Here is a 14,760-nt window from a genome sequence, read left to right as displayed (position 1 = left end):
GCACAGACCGAGATCCATAAATACATGGTTTGATTAATTTGGTGTGGAAGAACTGCAGTATCCTACACAGAGCTCTGACCCTAAACATCTTAGGCATGAATTTAAATGTTGATCCAGCTCTTCTAGTTACAAATTAGTGCCTGACCTCACAAATGCTCTTTTGACTGAATAGGCACAATTGGCACAAATAAACTGGGTCATTAAAATATAAAGCATTGCAACTAATTGTTACAAATGTGAATACTAAGGCCCGTGCATTCATCTGCATGAATTAGGAACAGGAGTGTGATTGCTATGAAGTGTTCGAGCAATTAAAGGTGCAAAGGTCAATATTTTTTATTGTTCTTATTATTAAAGATAGTTTAAAAGTATCTGGAAAACATTATGATGCAAGAAATGTTGAAGCAGGTGTATTAAAGCAGGTGAAATGTACAACTGATAAAACCAGCAAAATATACAAGGGATCTTTAAAAAGTTTCCGCACTTTTATATTTTGGTTGGAAGCAGTGTCTGAGAGATGCTTATAGTCCGGATTCAGCTCTATCTGATTTCCACCTTTTTGGATGCCCTAAGAAGCTTTAAGGGGAAGAAGATTTTAATGTGATGATGATATTTACATATCCAATGCGACTTACAGTACTGTGACAGTATACAGTCTAAGCAATTGAGGGTTAAGGGCCTTGCTCAGGGGCACAACAGTGTCAGCCTGGCAGTGGTGGGGCTTGAACCAGCAACCTTTGACTTACTAGTCCAGTGCCTTAACCAATAGGCCACACCTGTGAAAGAAGCGGTGCATCAGTGCTTAACGCGCTCAACCAAAAACATTTATAGCTGATGGCATTAAACAGTTGGTATGACAAAAATGCATCGGAAGGTGACGATGTACAAAAGTGACAAGATTTGTTTTTGAAATTCTTAATAAATACAGTTTAAAAAAGTGCAGAAACGTTTTGACCATCCCTCGTACAAAAGGTCCAGGCTGCATTTCTTGTATCCACTACATTCTAAATCCAGTGCAGCCTGAAGAAAAGCAGCTTGTGTTCAATAGCAGTCATGATTCATTAGTTCTCACAAACACTCATCTTTTCATCTCCTGAGTGTGTGTGTGTGTGTGTGTGTGTGTGTGTGAATGGCAGGTCAGGGTTCCCACAGGGCTGGGGTATTTTTGTAATGTTAAGCCTCAGATCAATAGTGTTTTGAAGAGCTGATCACAGTGTTTGTCCTGAGATGTACCAATCTGCCGAAGCTACGAGAAGCAGAGCAGCTCTTACATTATACATGATCACGTCAGCACAGTGATGTAAGATTAAAACAGACATTGAGAGAGAGAGTCAGATAGAGAGAGGGAGAGAGAGAGAGAGGGAGGAGAGAGGGAGAGAGAGAGAGAGAGAGAGAGAGAGAGAGAGAGAGAGAGAGAGCTGCACTTCTTAACTCAGTGTTCAAAATACTGCTCTGTTTGGGATATTTATTTATTTATTAGGATTTTAATGTCATGTTTTACACTCGTAGTTACTCATTACTCAAGATTCATCAGTTCACAAGTTTAATGTCAAACACAGTCACAGACCATTTTGTATCTCCAGTTATCCTGACTTTGGACTGTGGGAGGAAACCAGAGCTCCCGGAGGAAACCCACACAGAAACGGTGAGAACATGCAAACTCCACACAGAAAGGACCCGGACCACCTCACCTGGGGATCGAACCCAGGACCTTCTTGCTGTAAGTGCTACCCCCTTAGCCACCGTGCCGCCCCTTGTTTGTGATAAACCCTTTTGAAAACACAAGAATGACACCAGTTTTGCTTCCTAAACACCCCCTTGAAACTGAACTTCCTGTTAACATTGCAGCATCCTGCACAGTCCGAAACAGCCTGCCACAATCTGAGGGACAATGAGTGATGTATCCAAACACACACACACACACACACACACACACACACACACACACAGACCTGTCTCACCAACCTGTTTTCTAGGTTTAACTACTAGTACTTTTACTCTGTTATTTTATTTTATTGTAATTATCTTGTAGCTTGTATCTTTTCTTGTCATTATTAATATCTGTTTGTGTGTAAAATCTCTTTTCAATTCTTAGGCAATATTATTAACATATCATGCTAGTAAAGCTCATTAAATCATATCGAATTGAACTGAATTAAATTGAATTGAGAGTCCGGCAAACAGGCGCCATCTCGTGGACAGAGACAATAGATGAATGAAATAATAAGAAGTGATGTTGATGCACTAGTCAATATTTATTTGTTCTTACTAGAGCAACAGAACAGAACGGAACAGAAGAGTTTAATTCTATTCTAAAACCCATCACATGATCAGAAAAACACAGTTCTATTGCTAGCTAGGCAAAACAACCCAAGAGCCTTTCACCCTACCACAACCTGTACTGCACTCAAACAAAAGCACGGATAGCTCCTTTGCTAAAGGGTAAAAAGTATAACCTATAAGCCTTAAGCCTTAAAGCACAAATACCTATCATTTTTATCAATGCTTCATCCAGGTCATGGTCACGGTGGGTCTGGTTTCTCCGGAAACACTAGGCACAAGACAGGAATTCACCTGAAACAGGGCAACAATCCATTGTGGTGTAGGTGCCCGACTGGCTGACAGCACCTGCCAAGTTTCGAACCTGGATCTCAGCAGTGGTGGGCTACCGTAATAAACCCTGTGCCCCCCGAGTGCCCTCAGCTTTAACTCTTTGTTTTTAACTGATTTCAAATGTCGTTTTACTGGTTATCTCAAGAATTAAAGCCAACCTCTGGAGACTTGAATATAAGTCTAGTAAAAGTCATTTAAATTTATCAACAAAACAAGTGTTGTTTGTTTGTTTGTTCGTTTATTAGGATTTTAACGTCATGTCTCACACTTTGGTTACATTAATGACAGAAGCTGTAGTTATTCGTTACACACGATTCATCAGTTCACAAGTTTTAACGTCAAACACAATCATAGACAATTTTGTATCTCCACTTTACCTCACTTGCATATTTTTGGACTGTGGGAGGAAAAGGGAGCTCCTGGAGGAAACCCACGCAGACACGGGGAGAACATGCAAACTCCACACAGGAAGGACCCAGACCGCCCCACCTGGGGATCAAACCCAGGACCTTCTTGCTGTGAGGCAACAGTGCTACCCACTGAGCCACCGTGCCACCCAAAACAAGTATTAATGCAAAAAAAAAAAAAAAAAAAAAAAAAAAAAAGTATTGTACTTTATTGACCTAGTTTACAGAAATGCCTTGATCTAGGCAGTGTGGCTGTAGTTTCACATTTTCTCTACTTCTTTATGTGCTGTGTTAAGGTTTAATTGGAACTTTAAAGATCTGCGTTTCTCTGTGATTCAATTCCTGACCTGTTTTAAATTGTCCATTAGTTTTTTGTTCCCCATTTGTCTGCTTTGTTCTTCATTCCTTTGTTCTATAGCATTTAACATACTGACAAACATCACAAAGAAATAGCTATTTAGCTTTGTAAAGTAATAAAACAGCTGATCTACAAGTTTCTTTCACTATCTTTTTTACAATCACGGAGTGAGTTGGCAAAATAAGGTGTTACAACTACAAGACGTGAGAATGTTTTTTTAATCTCATTGTTGTGTTTTTAAGTTTTGGAACGTGTTAAAAGCTCTGCACTTCTTCGAAATCTGAGATCTGAGCCTATAAAGTATATTAGCTCAGAGAGCTGAACACTTGCAGGCTCTGAATGTGAGATGTCTTCATATCTCTCTCTGCACTCACGCCGCCTGGGGACTGATGGGTAAGCGACACTGCCCTGATGCTGCTGTGTTCTCGGCGCAGGAAGCCATTTTGTTCCAGATCTCTGGCTGCTGGGAGACAGGACTGATGTGTTGGAGACAGCCTGGCCAATGACAGATCAGTGTGCCAGCCAAACGTGCACACACACACACACACACACACACACGCACACACACACGCTCCAGCTAAGCTCAGTCACTCGCTCACTCTCACACTGTTCCTGTTCTGAAGCTCTCTCGGCCTTCCTCTCTTACTATCTTCCTCTCCCTCTCTCCAGCACAAACACCCTCATGTTGTCCTTGTTTTCTTCTTCTGCCTCCATCTCAGAGCCGCATCCCCTTTCCAGCCTGTGATTGTGTAACTGCAGACACCATGTGTGTGTGGTTGCCATTTTAGCGCTGCTGCGCTTTAAGTGATTTTCCTCTAATCAGGCTCGTCATGTGACTCCCGGCACGAAAGCTTAACAACCTCTGCTCATGCTACCACAGACGGACGGGGTGGGGGTGAGAGAGAGGGAAAAAATGATGGAAAAACAGAAAGAAAAGGGGACAGACAGAGAGAAGAAAGCCTGAGAGAATCTTGTGACCTGTGGCTGTTGAAGGTGACAGCAATGTTCTGCAAATGTTCATACGCTCTCAAATCAGACTGGTTCTGTTAACATTTGTTAATAATTCACAAGTCCCGACATGCTGAATGTGATTTCTTGTTCCTAAATCAACAAGCTTTTGTTTTTCCTGGTATAACACTTCTTTAAACCAGTGGTTCTTTAACTGTGGTATAAGCAACATTGGTGGTATTTAAAATTCCCCCAGGTAATACAAAAAATCACCAATAAAGATTTGCTGCATACAAAGAAAATAAAAATAAATATTAAAAAAATCTATCTTTTTTTAAATAGCATAAATAGCTTTTCATATTTATAGTTTAATACACTTTAAAAAGTTTGTTTTGTCTTTATCACAATTACGGCGTAGGCTATTCAGACACTGCACTTCACTACATCCACACATCACACATCATTCAATACCTACCACATCTGGTAGAAAAATAAATATGGTGGAAATATCGAAAACATGCCATTGCTAAGGAAAACAGATGCCAACCAGAAAGAATAATGCCCGCTCATGTGATATCTGGTATATATCATCACACAGACAGAGGCGCATGTGTTAGCAAGCTGCAGACTCATTCTCTCATTTGAAATGTACCTAACCAGACAAAGAACTCAGACTATGAACAGAACCATTAATCTAGACCGGCTCATTCCTTTCACTAAAGTGGAAAGTTTTGCTTTTGATTTGCATTTCATTTGCATCAGTGTTTTGCTTTTATGTGGGAGGTATTTGGCCTAAGAATCTCAGTGTCACCACCGTGTGCTGATCACTTTCCACTCCCAAGCCACGTGAATTTATGCTGGGTCTTATTTGCATATCTTAAGCAAATATTGGTAAGGTTTTTATTGTATTAAACATTCTAGTGTATGTTCTTTTTATTAATAAATTAGTGAAGCAAGTAAAAGTGACAGATGCTTATTTTTTCTGAGCAAATATGAGGAAAACCATACACAGTGATTGTTTTGTAAAGTTATGACCTTCACCAGCAAAAACACACCATGACATATTTAGATATACTTCTTTACAGGCAGTTTGGGACACTAGGGAAAAAAACTGCTCATGATAAATGTGTCCTTGGGATTGTGAAAGGTGCTATATAAATTCAACATATTATTATTATTATTATTATTAAATGATTACACGCAGCTTGTCCGTTGTACTGATTTTAACCAAGTTGCATTACCATTTAATAATGCCTTATAATGATCTATTATCTTGTTTAGTTGTGCTGTTATTACTGTTTTAATAGGCACATTTCATAATTGAACCTGATGAGCTATAATTCCATCTGCTTTATTCATTCTGAAATACGTTTGATACACCCATTTAATTTGTCTTAGTATAATCTCCTGGTACATCACTGAAAGTGCTCAGAGATTAAAAAATTCAAGCTATGTTTTTTTAAATGAAGTTTTGCATATATTTCAACAGATATAGCAGTGTGTTTTACTTACCCCAATTCTAAAAACTGCATAAAATGTGAACCAAATAAACTGTATTAGCTCTGAACAATCATAAAACATATAAAATTTTTTGTCTATGATCTCCAATTAAAACAATGCTTTACCCATTTGGATGTAAAATGCTGGTAATGTAGCAAGCTAGCATGTGTGAGGGAATACTGGCTACAGCCTACTAAATAAAGTGATTCTTTAAAAGTGTTTGCAGACGTTTTATTTTGATAACCCTATTTCTGGGATTCTTTTTTTCTATCTTACTTTTACCCTATAAAAAAATTATTTACCACAGAGGGGCCACAGAAATAATAAACAGAAAATAGCAGGAAACCTCAGATGAGTTTATCTATTTACAGCAAAGTCATTTAACTTTGCAGACACAGGGAGAACATGCAAACTCCACACAAAAAGGACTCTGGCCATCCTGCCAGGAAATCGAACCCAAGCCCTTCTTCAGGCAACACTTTGTGTTTTGCATACTTTACAAACTTTGAGTGACTCAGGGGTGGGAGGAATAGCAGGGGTGGAGTATCACACACACCAGTGAATTCAGATAAAACGGTTGGTTAATGGATGCTGAGGCATACAGTAGATGACTTCATTAGGAGCAAAGCTTCACACAAGCACATACATGTAAGTGTGCTAACAAACAGACACACAGCATGAACCTGGACCAGACAAGAAGGACGTGTTCCTCGCTGCCTAACATCACAGAGGAATGTAAACAAACTGAGTTTGTACAGAACAAGCTAAGTCTCTTAGTCGGTCCTTCTAATCCACCCCCCTCAGTCCTGCTCTTGCTCAATGCTAACTTACTTTACAGTACTTCAAAATGCACTCTTACCCACTCTGTGTTAAACAGATCCTTTCTTCCTGACCACAAGCCATGAACAATGAACAAATGCAACCAATACTCCCTCAAAAATGCCCCCTTATGACCACATAATATCCCTGAAGCCACAGGCCATTAACCAGCCACACATACCCAGTGTGTACTCTCCAAAGCCACACCATCCAGAAAAAAGTCCAGCATTTATTCCTGTTTCCAAAGCACATTAATAAGACATGCATACTGAATTATTATAGCATTTTAAAAAGCAATTTGAATGTTACTTGTACATACATATTGCATTTTACTGAATCAGTGAGTCCTGTTTAAATAGTCCCCAATAATACCCCACACACCGACCCTGGACAAATAAACCATATAAACTTAATGATTCATAAAATTTTATAGATATAATATTGCAACAGAGGCTGAACAGATGGTCTAGAGAGCAAGTAAGCACATTTTATTAACAAGCAGAAAAGGAAAGACGTAAAAGCCATCAAGCAAAACTTTCCGGACACTGTCATAAAACTTAAAATGACTAGATATTACATATTTATAATTTTTTTAAACAATTTTGAGCTTTAAGGAAAATAAGACAAGCAGCTGCTTGACAGAGTACGAAATGTTATCCGATCACTAAAACAAATGTCACAGACTGCTTGAGTACCTGTTGCTCTGGGCTGCCGAGATGGCATCGGTGTCACAGCTGTAATCTAAACTCTATTTGCTATCTTTTTAATATCAGTTCTGAGCCGTCATCTTAAGTTCTGACTTCCATAAGCCCTTCTGTATGAAAGAGATGCCTTCTGCATGTTTTTGGGGAGCTGAGGATCAAACACAAATCCCCTGGACCCATGGAGTGGTGTGCAACAACCACTTCATTAGCTGAGTGTTGATATCAGCATTACAAAAGTTTATTTAAATGTCATGATTTCATTCCAGAGACTAAATCAAGGGTCTGGGAGAGTCTGGTGGAGCTTTTTAGGTCGCTGTTAGTCTGTCCTATGAGTAACAGAGCAAAGATCTGCACAGAGCTGCATGCACAATGCGAATGAAAATGACATCAAGACAGCGGGGAGCCAGAAAAACAGCAAGAGGGATCGAGAAAGGCAGCAAAACACCCAAAGTTTTGTATTTGTTCCTACGTTCCCCCAAAGATTTTTTGCATCTTTTGCTCTTTAAGCAGACACGTCCAATAAGAAGAAAGCCCAACGTAATTTCTTATCTGAACAAACTGATACTGCAGATCATTTAAATAAACCTGGCTGCTTTTATTATTTAGCATAGTGAAAGTCTTTACATTCACTTTGCCAAATAATAAAGATATGAACCTCAACAAGATCATACATATCAGTTTATCAAAGTCTAGCTAATGTCACTTCTGATCTGATTAATAGGGGACAGAGTAAATAATGCAGGACTTGGTAAATAGAGTTGTTGTATGTTAGTCAAACAAGAGGGCAGGCTAAAACAAAATACTGCTCTTTGCATGGCAAACTAGATGCAATCCAGTTTTGCAGCTTTTTAAACATTTTAGAGAAGAATTTACCAGGCTAATAATAGCATAAGAATTAAAAAATAAAAAGTTTTACACTGCATTGGCTTGCTTAAAGAAACATATATATATTATTTATTTATTTATTTATTTATTTTTTAATCAAGTCCGAACCCAAAGTTCAATTCTTGTGTGAGGTGTTGTGGTACAACCAGCACTAACACTTGCTGACACGTGTAGATGGAAATTCTATAATAATCTGAGCAGTGCCAGTATGTCGGTGCAAAAATATCCTGCAGAGAGTGTGAGTTTAAGTCTCAGTAATGATGCCATTCTTGTCAATGAGTCCAGGAAAGCATGATTAAACCTGCATTTGGGATTTCCTGTCTCCCTTTAATCAAAGTAACAGCAGTGTTGCTAAAAAAAAGTTATGACAATACAATAGAAATGCAATGGAAACACAGGTTACTGGTGTTGCCTTTTAAAGCTTATATTTACACATGTATGCAGTGTACCAATCAAATTCATCCAAGGGCTGTAGTGACAGATAACAAATTATTAGACAAACCAACATAATGGCTTAGTAAGGTGCTGGCACCATGAACTGCTAAAACAGCTCCAATATGTCTTGGTAAAGATTGTATAAGTCTCTAAAAGTGCCCGGTAGGGATGGAACACCATTTATCCAAGAGTTACACTTCATCTGTGTTTTATAACTGATGGTAAAGACCAATGTCTAACACACAAGTTGAGATCTGGTGACTGCTAAGGCTATAGCATATGACTTATGTCATATTTAGTCTTATTAAACCATTCAGTAATTCCTCATGCCTTGTGGATGAAGGCATTGTCATCCTGAAAGAGATTAAACACAGCAGGGTAGAAATTAGATTAATACTGTGGTTAGTTTGAATAACTTAGCCGCCTGGGGAACAGTTGCTCTTTTGTTTTGACTCGCGTATCACACTGAGGCAGAATGAATGTGCCAGACTGAATGAATGTGCATATTTGGAAACAATTCTTTTTACTACACAGAGACAGAGCTTGTTGGTTAGTCTTTGTGACTAAAGCTCTATCAATCTATTACAATACAGTCAACTCAGATCTTTTAAAATGTTTTGATCCAAAATCGAGGTCATCTGAGCCTCCCTTGAATTTTCAAACATGTTACAGAGTATTATAGGATGTTAATTGTTTCATGCAGTACGACTGCCTGGAAGCATCTGCACTAATTATGTTTCTTTCCACTTCCACTTTCTTATTTATTTATTGGACTAATCTGTACATGGCTCCATTAAGTTATGATCTTACAAGTCCATTTTAGCAAACTCTTCAGGCGTCTAATAATTCTTTTACTTTCCCAAAAACCTTTCAACCCAAGAGAGCTGCACATCTGCTTTCCGACATAAAACTGGCAACCTATATAAAACTCCTCATTTCCTCTCTTTAGCCTGTTTAGAATTAAAGCCCAGAGAAATCAACAATAACAGGAGCCACAACAAGGCAACCTGAGCCTGGCGGTGAAGCTCTCCTCTACGACAGTTCCCAATGCAAACCATGTGAGGGAAATGAAAACCACCACCAAACTCTTACTTGCTTACTGCCCTGAAAAACTCCAGCACACACACAGACACACACACACACACACACACACACACACACACACACTGGGGCGGCCATGTTTTCCCCAATGTCCATGCCTCCTGTGACTTCCCATATGTCATTGCAACAAAGCCCTCGGGCCGTATCCTCTTGACAACACACTCAGTCTCTCACTCAGCAACCAGGTGGTAGTCACAGCAACAGCAACGGTACGGGGCGCTTACCCGGACACGCGCAGCCGCCCACGGACATCTTCTCACATGCCCGTCCCTGACGTTGCTGCTCCGAGCTGATGGTGCCAGATTGTTCCTTTGCTCTTTCTCCTCTTCTCTTCTCTCTTTCACTCAGGTCTGCCGCTGCTGCTCACATGGACATCTGGTTTTCCAAAAGGTCCACACATGCACAATGAGAAAAGAGCGAGAGTGTGTGAGAATGTTGGCCGAGGATAAGGTTAAAAAAAGAACAAGCGCACAAAGGAATGAGAGCAGGAAAAAAAGAGAGAGAGAGAGAGAGAGAGAGAGAGAGAGAGAGAGAGAGAGAGAGAGAGAGAGAGAGAACGCACGTAAGAAGCAAAAAGAAACAAGGAGTTGCAATCCTGCTGCGTTGACTGTACCCTCACTTATTAGTGCACTGATAGCAATGCAGGTGGGAGGAGAGAGTAAGAGCAAGAATGAGTGAGTGAAAGAGTGAGGAAGAGAAAATAAAGAGCGGGAGGGAGTGCGAGAGCTAGTGCGAGAGCGCTGTCAAAGTGACCTGAGCAGCAGATTTCAGAGAATAACAACCATGTGATGTGTCTCTCTTTTTTCCTTTTAAAGATGTACACGCCATATTCCTGCCGCTCTCTGCCACTCTGAGCCAATCCCTGCGCTCGACTTTACCCTGCCGCCTCCAAATAAGTACTATCAGAGGGGGTCTGATGAGGGGGGGACTGTCTGAGTGGCTCGTTACATCCGCGGCAAACAAGTGAGGGAGGGTGCGTATGGTCATCTGACATCTTTCTGCTCCCTCTCTGTCTTTGCACCCCTGGCTTCCTGTCTCCATTACCTTTTTCTGTCCTTCCGATCGCATGTCAAGGCCTAATCAACATCTCTACACGTAAGGGGTTAAGAAGAGAGGGGTGTGACTGCGAGGGCAGGAAATCTCCCTAATTAAAAGAGTTCCACGCTGCAAGAATAGTTTGTTGCAAATGAACATGTGTAGCCCACTATAGGCAGCTTGACAGTCTATAAATAATCTAGCAGAGAAGATACGATCATCTGTGGAAAATATGCTTCACAATTAAAAAATAAGCTTTTAAAAGACGTTTTAGGGAATTGTAGTAAATGCAAACGAACGGGCTCTGGCTTGTGAACCTACTACTGATTTTCTACATCTATTTTAATGTCTGGAGAAGTATCAAACTTTTAAACTCAATTCATCATAATTCATCAAAATGAACATTTTAGGTCTACCTTCTCTTAAATGTGCATTTGATTTACATCTTTCCTTTTTGTGTCAGAAATTTTTTTAGTCCAGTTTTATAAATCAATCATAAAAATAAATCATTTTAAATTATGCTAGTTTACATTCCTAGTAAAAGCTCGTAGTCAGGCAATGTTGACAACTGCAAGTGAGCAGTTTGCTGCATCCTAAATCCCATATTAAGTAGAAAATATTGTCTGTTTTACCACCACTTTATTCTGGTCAGGGTCATGGTGGGTCTGTTTCATTGGGCAAAGCGAACGTACATTTTTTACACATTTTAGAGGAATTTTATACATTTTCGTGCAGCCATTGTGTTTAGCATTCAGCATTGGCTCCATGAAAAGTAGAAATGAAGCCAAAACAATGAAAAGTAATCTCTATAAACATGTACTGTTGGTTCAAATTTAAATTCCACATGTTAAATTTATCAGTTTAGAATTTCATACTGACAATTTTGCATAGGAGACCCCAACCCCAACACTGAAAACCACTTTGCCAGGTAGTAGTACGGCAGCACAAGAGTGCAGGGAGTGTGGGCGTATACAGGAGCACACAGGGGTCAAAACCCATAGCGTGTACTTTAAGGCTGCAATCCTGCCAGCTCCCCACTTATTTCCTCTAAATGATCCTCTGCAGCAACCTTGCTGCGCACCACCCATCACAGAGCCCCAAAAGCCCACAGGAGGGGAGCTGCAAGCAGATCTACAGATCTAGCATGTGTTTCATACGTGTTCATTTGTGAGTGCTCGGGTCTGTTGAAATCTTTGACAAACCTTTGTAAGTACTGTTAAATGCTTGTACAGTCTGTATTCCTGCCATTACACAAGTACCAATTAGATTCAAATATGAAGAATAATTAATTTATAATAGTAGAATTTAACCAAGTAGTCTAACTGGATTAAAAACTATACATGCACTTGTAGGGGTTAATCATTTTTCCTACTGAAATTCAGCAATTGTGGATTCATAATTTGATGGTGTAGAAATGTTTTAATGCTGGTTAACTTTGTGGCATGGTCTCCTCACTCCTTGTTGGTAATCATGAATGATTTAAGCTAATGACTTCTCTAAGCCACATAAATAAGGCTAGTTTAATTGCACCTTTTCTTTTTAGCACTGATGCCTCTAAACCCACAGTGATACAAAGCTTGCTTTCCTATGCACACTGTTATTCCTATTCTAGCAACCTGTAATCCATAGCAGACGTATGGAAGCACTTCTGTAAGTCGCTCTGGATAAGAGCGTCTGCTAAATGCCAAAAATGTAAATGTAAAGTGTTCTGAGTGGTTCTTAAACTACAAGTGACAATCCAGAAAAACTTCCTTTTAGCCTCCTTTAGACCTTGGTAACAGATTGGACTTACATGTTCTTTTTAATAGGTCAAAATAGCCCTATTTAAATATGTACAAAGAATTCACTAGTGTTAGTCAGCCTGCATAAAACTGTACTTCATAACATGGCCAAGATAGCAAATTCAGCTAGAAAACTGTTACTCTGCTAATTAACTAAGCTCCAGAGAGTATTCGGGGAACAAAAACTGCTCAGAAGAAAGATATTTGTCTGGATTGGGGCCTGGACATTAACTGGTAAGTGTTTTTTTTCTGTTATTGTTGTTGTTGTTGTTATTTTTATTATTCTTAGTATTATTATCTTCCTCATCAGATTTGGAGCAGTTTGGAGCAATGTGTGGCTGGAAAACAGTAAATAGTGCACACTGTAGCTACAAGCCAGCTTAACTCAGATTACAGATCAGATTTTATACACCAATTTGAATAATTAGATTAACACAAAACCCTGAGTATGGCTGATTATTATACTGCAAGAACACACACATATATTGTGTGTACAGAATATTACCTTCTTCTAATTAAGACTGTTTATAGCACAAACTGGGCTAATTACAGTATAACTTGGTGGTCAAGTGAAAAAATGGAGAGTTGAACAGCACTGGAGGAGAGAATGCAGACATGACAAGAGCTTGATTGGCATGAACTTTTTCCCTGAGGATAAAAGATAAATAAAAAAGAGAATGGAGTAAGAGATAGAGAAAGAATAGAGGGTAGATGAAAAGCGATTGAAATGATCTCTGCCAGGGTCCAACTCTTAACATGTTTTACATTATCGGCACAATCAGATCATCTAACCTCCTGTGTGCTCCTGCACACACACACACACACACACACACACACACACACACACACACACACACACACACACACACACACATACTAAACACTCCAACACACAGCCTAATCTATTGTACAAAAGCACTTCTCCCCTCATTTACCCCTGCTCTCTCTGGCTCTGGTGCAGCATTGGGAAAATAAAGACACCCTCTGTCTCTGTTTCCTGTCGTCTCTTGCTCACACCCACATGTTTTCTTTGCTTTTCATCCACACTTTGATGTGCTGCAGGACTCCTGTGGAAATTCCCTCTCATCTTTTAAAGGTTATGTCAGTTTGGAGCCAAAGGTGCTACAATAATGATCCTCCTTACAGTCCTACATTTCTGTTTTTCTCTCCTGCGCTCCCTCTCTATAAGAGCCACTTGTCAGTCTCAGTCAATTTCCATGATTTGTCTTTATGCGTCTGTATTTTATTTCTTTTGTCGTGTCTGTCTAGCCCCCCCTCTCCACTTATAGCCCTGGCTCAGCACTCCAGGGCTAATTAGAGGGGAGAGGGACAAGGAGTGAGGGATGGCGTGTAGCAGTAAAGGAGAAAAAGAAAAGAGGGATAAAAAAACAAGGGAAGAGAAGGAAAGCGGTGTGAGGCTGAGGAGGCGGGGGATTAACCATCCAAGCCAACCCACTTCACCCATACAGGGTACCGTCACCATGGCAATGTGGCAGAGCTGTGATCACAAGCATGGGACATGCACGCACACACACACTCACACACACACACACACACACACACACACAGAGTCATGCATACCTGCCTGCACGTATACACTAAAGACCAGAAAAAAAACTATTTTTTTATATACCAACAAATAAGTCAATTATTTTATTTTTATTTACATAATTATTATCCAAATAATTAAATAAAATATTTAAATAATGTTCGTTTTTAACCCTTTTTGTTCACGCCATGCTTAAACTAGGTTTGGCAGCTTCAGCAGTCCTTGAGATAAATCTTAATTCGTTGATGGGTGGCACGGTGGCTCAGTGGTTAGCACTGTCGCCTCACAGCAAGAAGGTCCTGGGTTAGAACCCTGTGTCTGTGTGGGTTTCCTCCAGGTGTTCCGGTTTCCTCCCACAGTCCAAAGATGTGCAAGTGAGGTGAATTGGAGATACAAAATTGTCCATGACTGTGTTTGACATTAAAACTTGAACTGATGAATCTTGTGTAAGCAGTAATTACTGTTTCTGTCATGAATTTAACCAAAGTGTGTAAAACATGACGTTAAAATCCTAATAAAAAATAAATAAATAATTAGTTAAGTGCTACCAAATGAGTTGGGGAACCGCAGTGGACAGCAAATTGTTTCGCAGCATAAAGGGTTAAATCAGGACTCTGATTGGGCC

The 14,760-nt window shown here is 39.8% G+C and overlaps 2 protein-coding genes across 3 annotated transcripts in view; both read right to left on the bottom strand.

The window, feature by feature from the left end:
* Window positions 1-4,162, bottom strand: part of rpl37a (ribosomal protein L37a) — a 59,719-nt gene extending 55,557 nt beyond the window's left edge. The window contains exon 1 of the mRNA XM_063013087.1: window positions 4,159-4,162. Within this exon, the coding sequence (XP_062869157.1) occupies window positions 4,159-4,161 (3 nt within the window). The 5' untranslated portion in view covers window position 4,162. The remainder of the gene's footprint in view (window positions 1-4,158) is intronic.
* Window positions 1-10,595, bottom strand: part of ldb1b (LIM-domain binding 1b) — a 31,666-nt gene extending 21,071 nt beyond the window's left edge. The window contains exons 1-2 of one of the 2 annotated variants that reach the window (XM_063013083.1): window positions 10,524-10,595; window positions 9,995-10,145 (exon numbers count right to left, since the gene is read on the bottom strand). In XM_063013083.1, coding sequence (XP_062869153.1) covers window positions 9,995-10,022 — 28 coding nt within the window. In that variant the 5' untranslated portion in view covers window positions 10,023-10,145; window positions 10,524-10,595. Of the gene's footprint in view, window positions 1-9,994; window positions 10,248-10,523 lie in introns of those variants that run through there. The other variant, XM_063013082.1, reaches the window with a different exon arrangement.
* Between the last annotated feature and the right edge of the window lie 4,165 nt (window positions 10,596-14,760).

This window comes from Trichomycterus rosablanca, chromosome 17 (genome assembly GCF_030014385.1).
Source record: "Trichomycterus rosablanca isolate fTriRos1 chromosome 17, fTriRos1.hap1, whole genome shotgun sequence".
NCBI lineage: Eukaryota > Metazoa > Chordata > Actinopteri > Siluriformes > Trichomycteridae > Trichomycterus > Trichomycterus rosablanca.
This window is presented reverse-complemented; position numbering and strand designations above follow the sequence as displayed.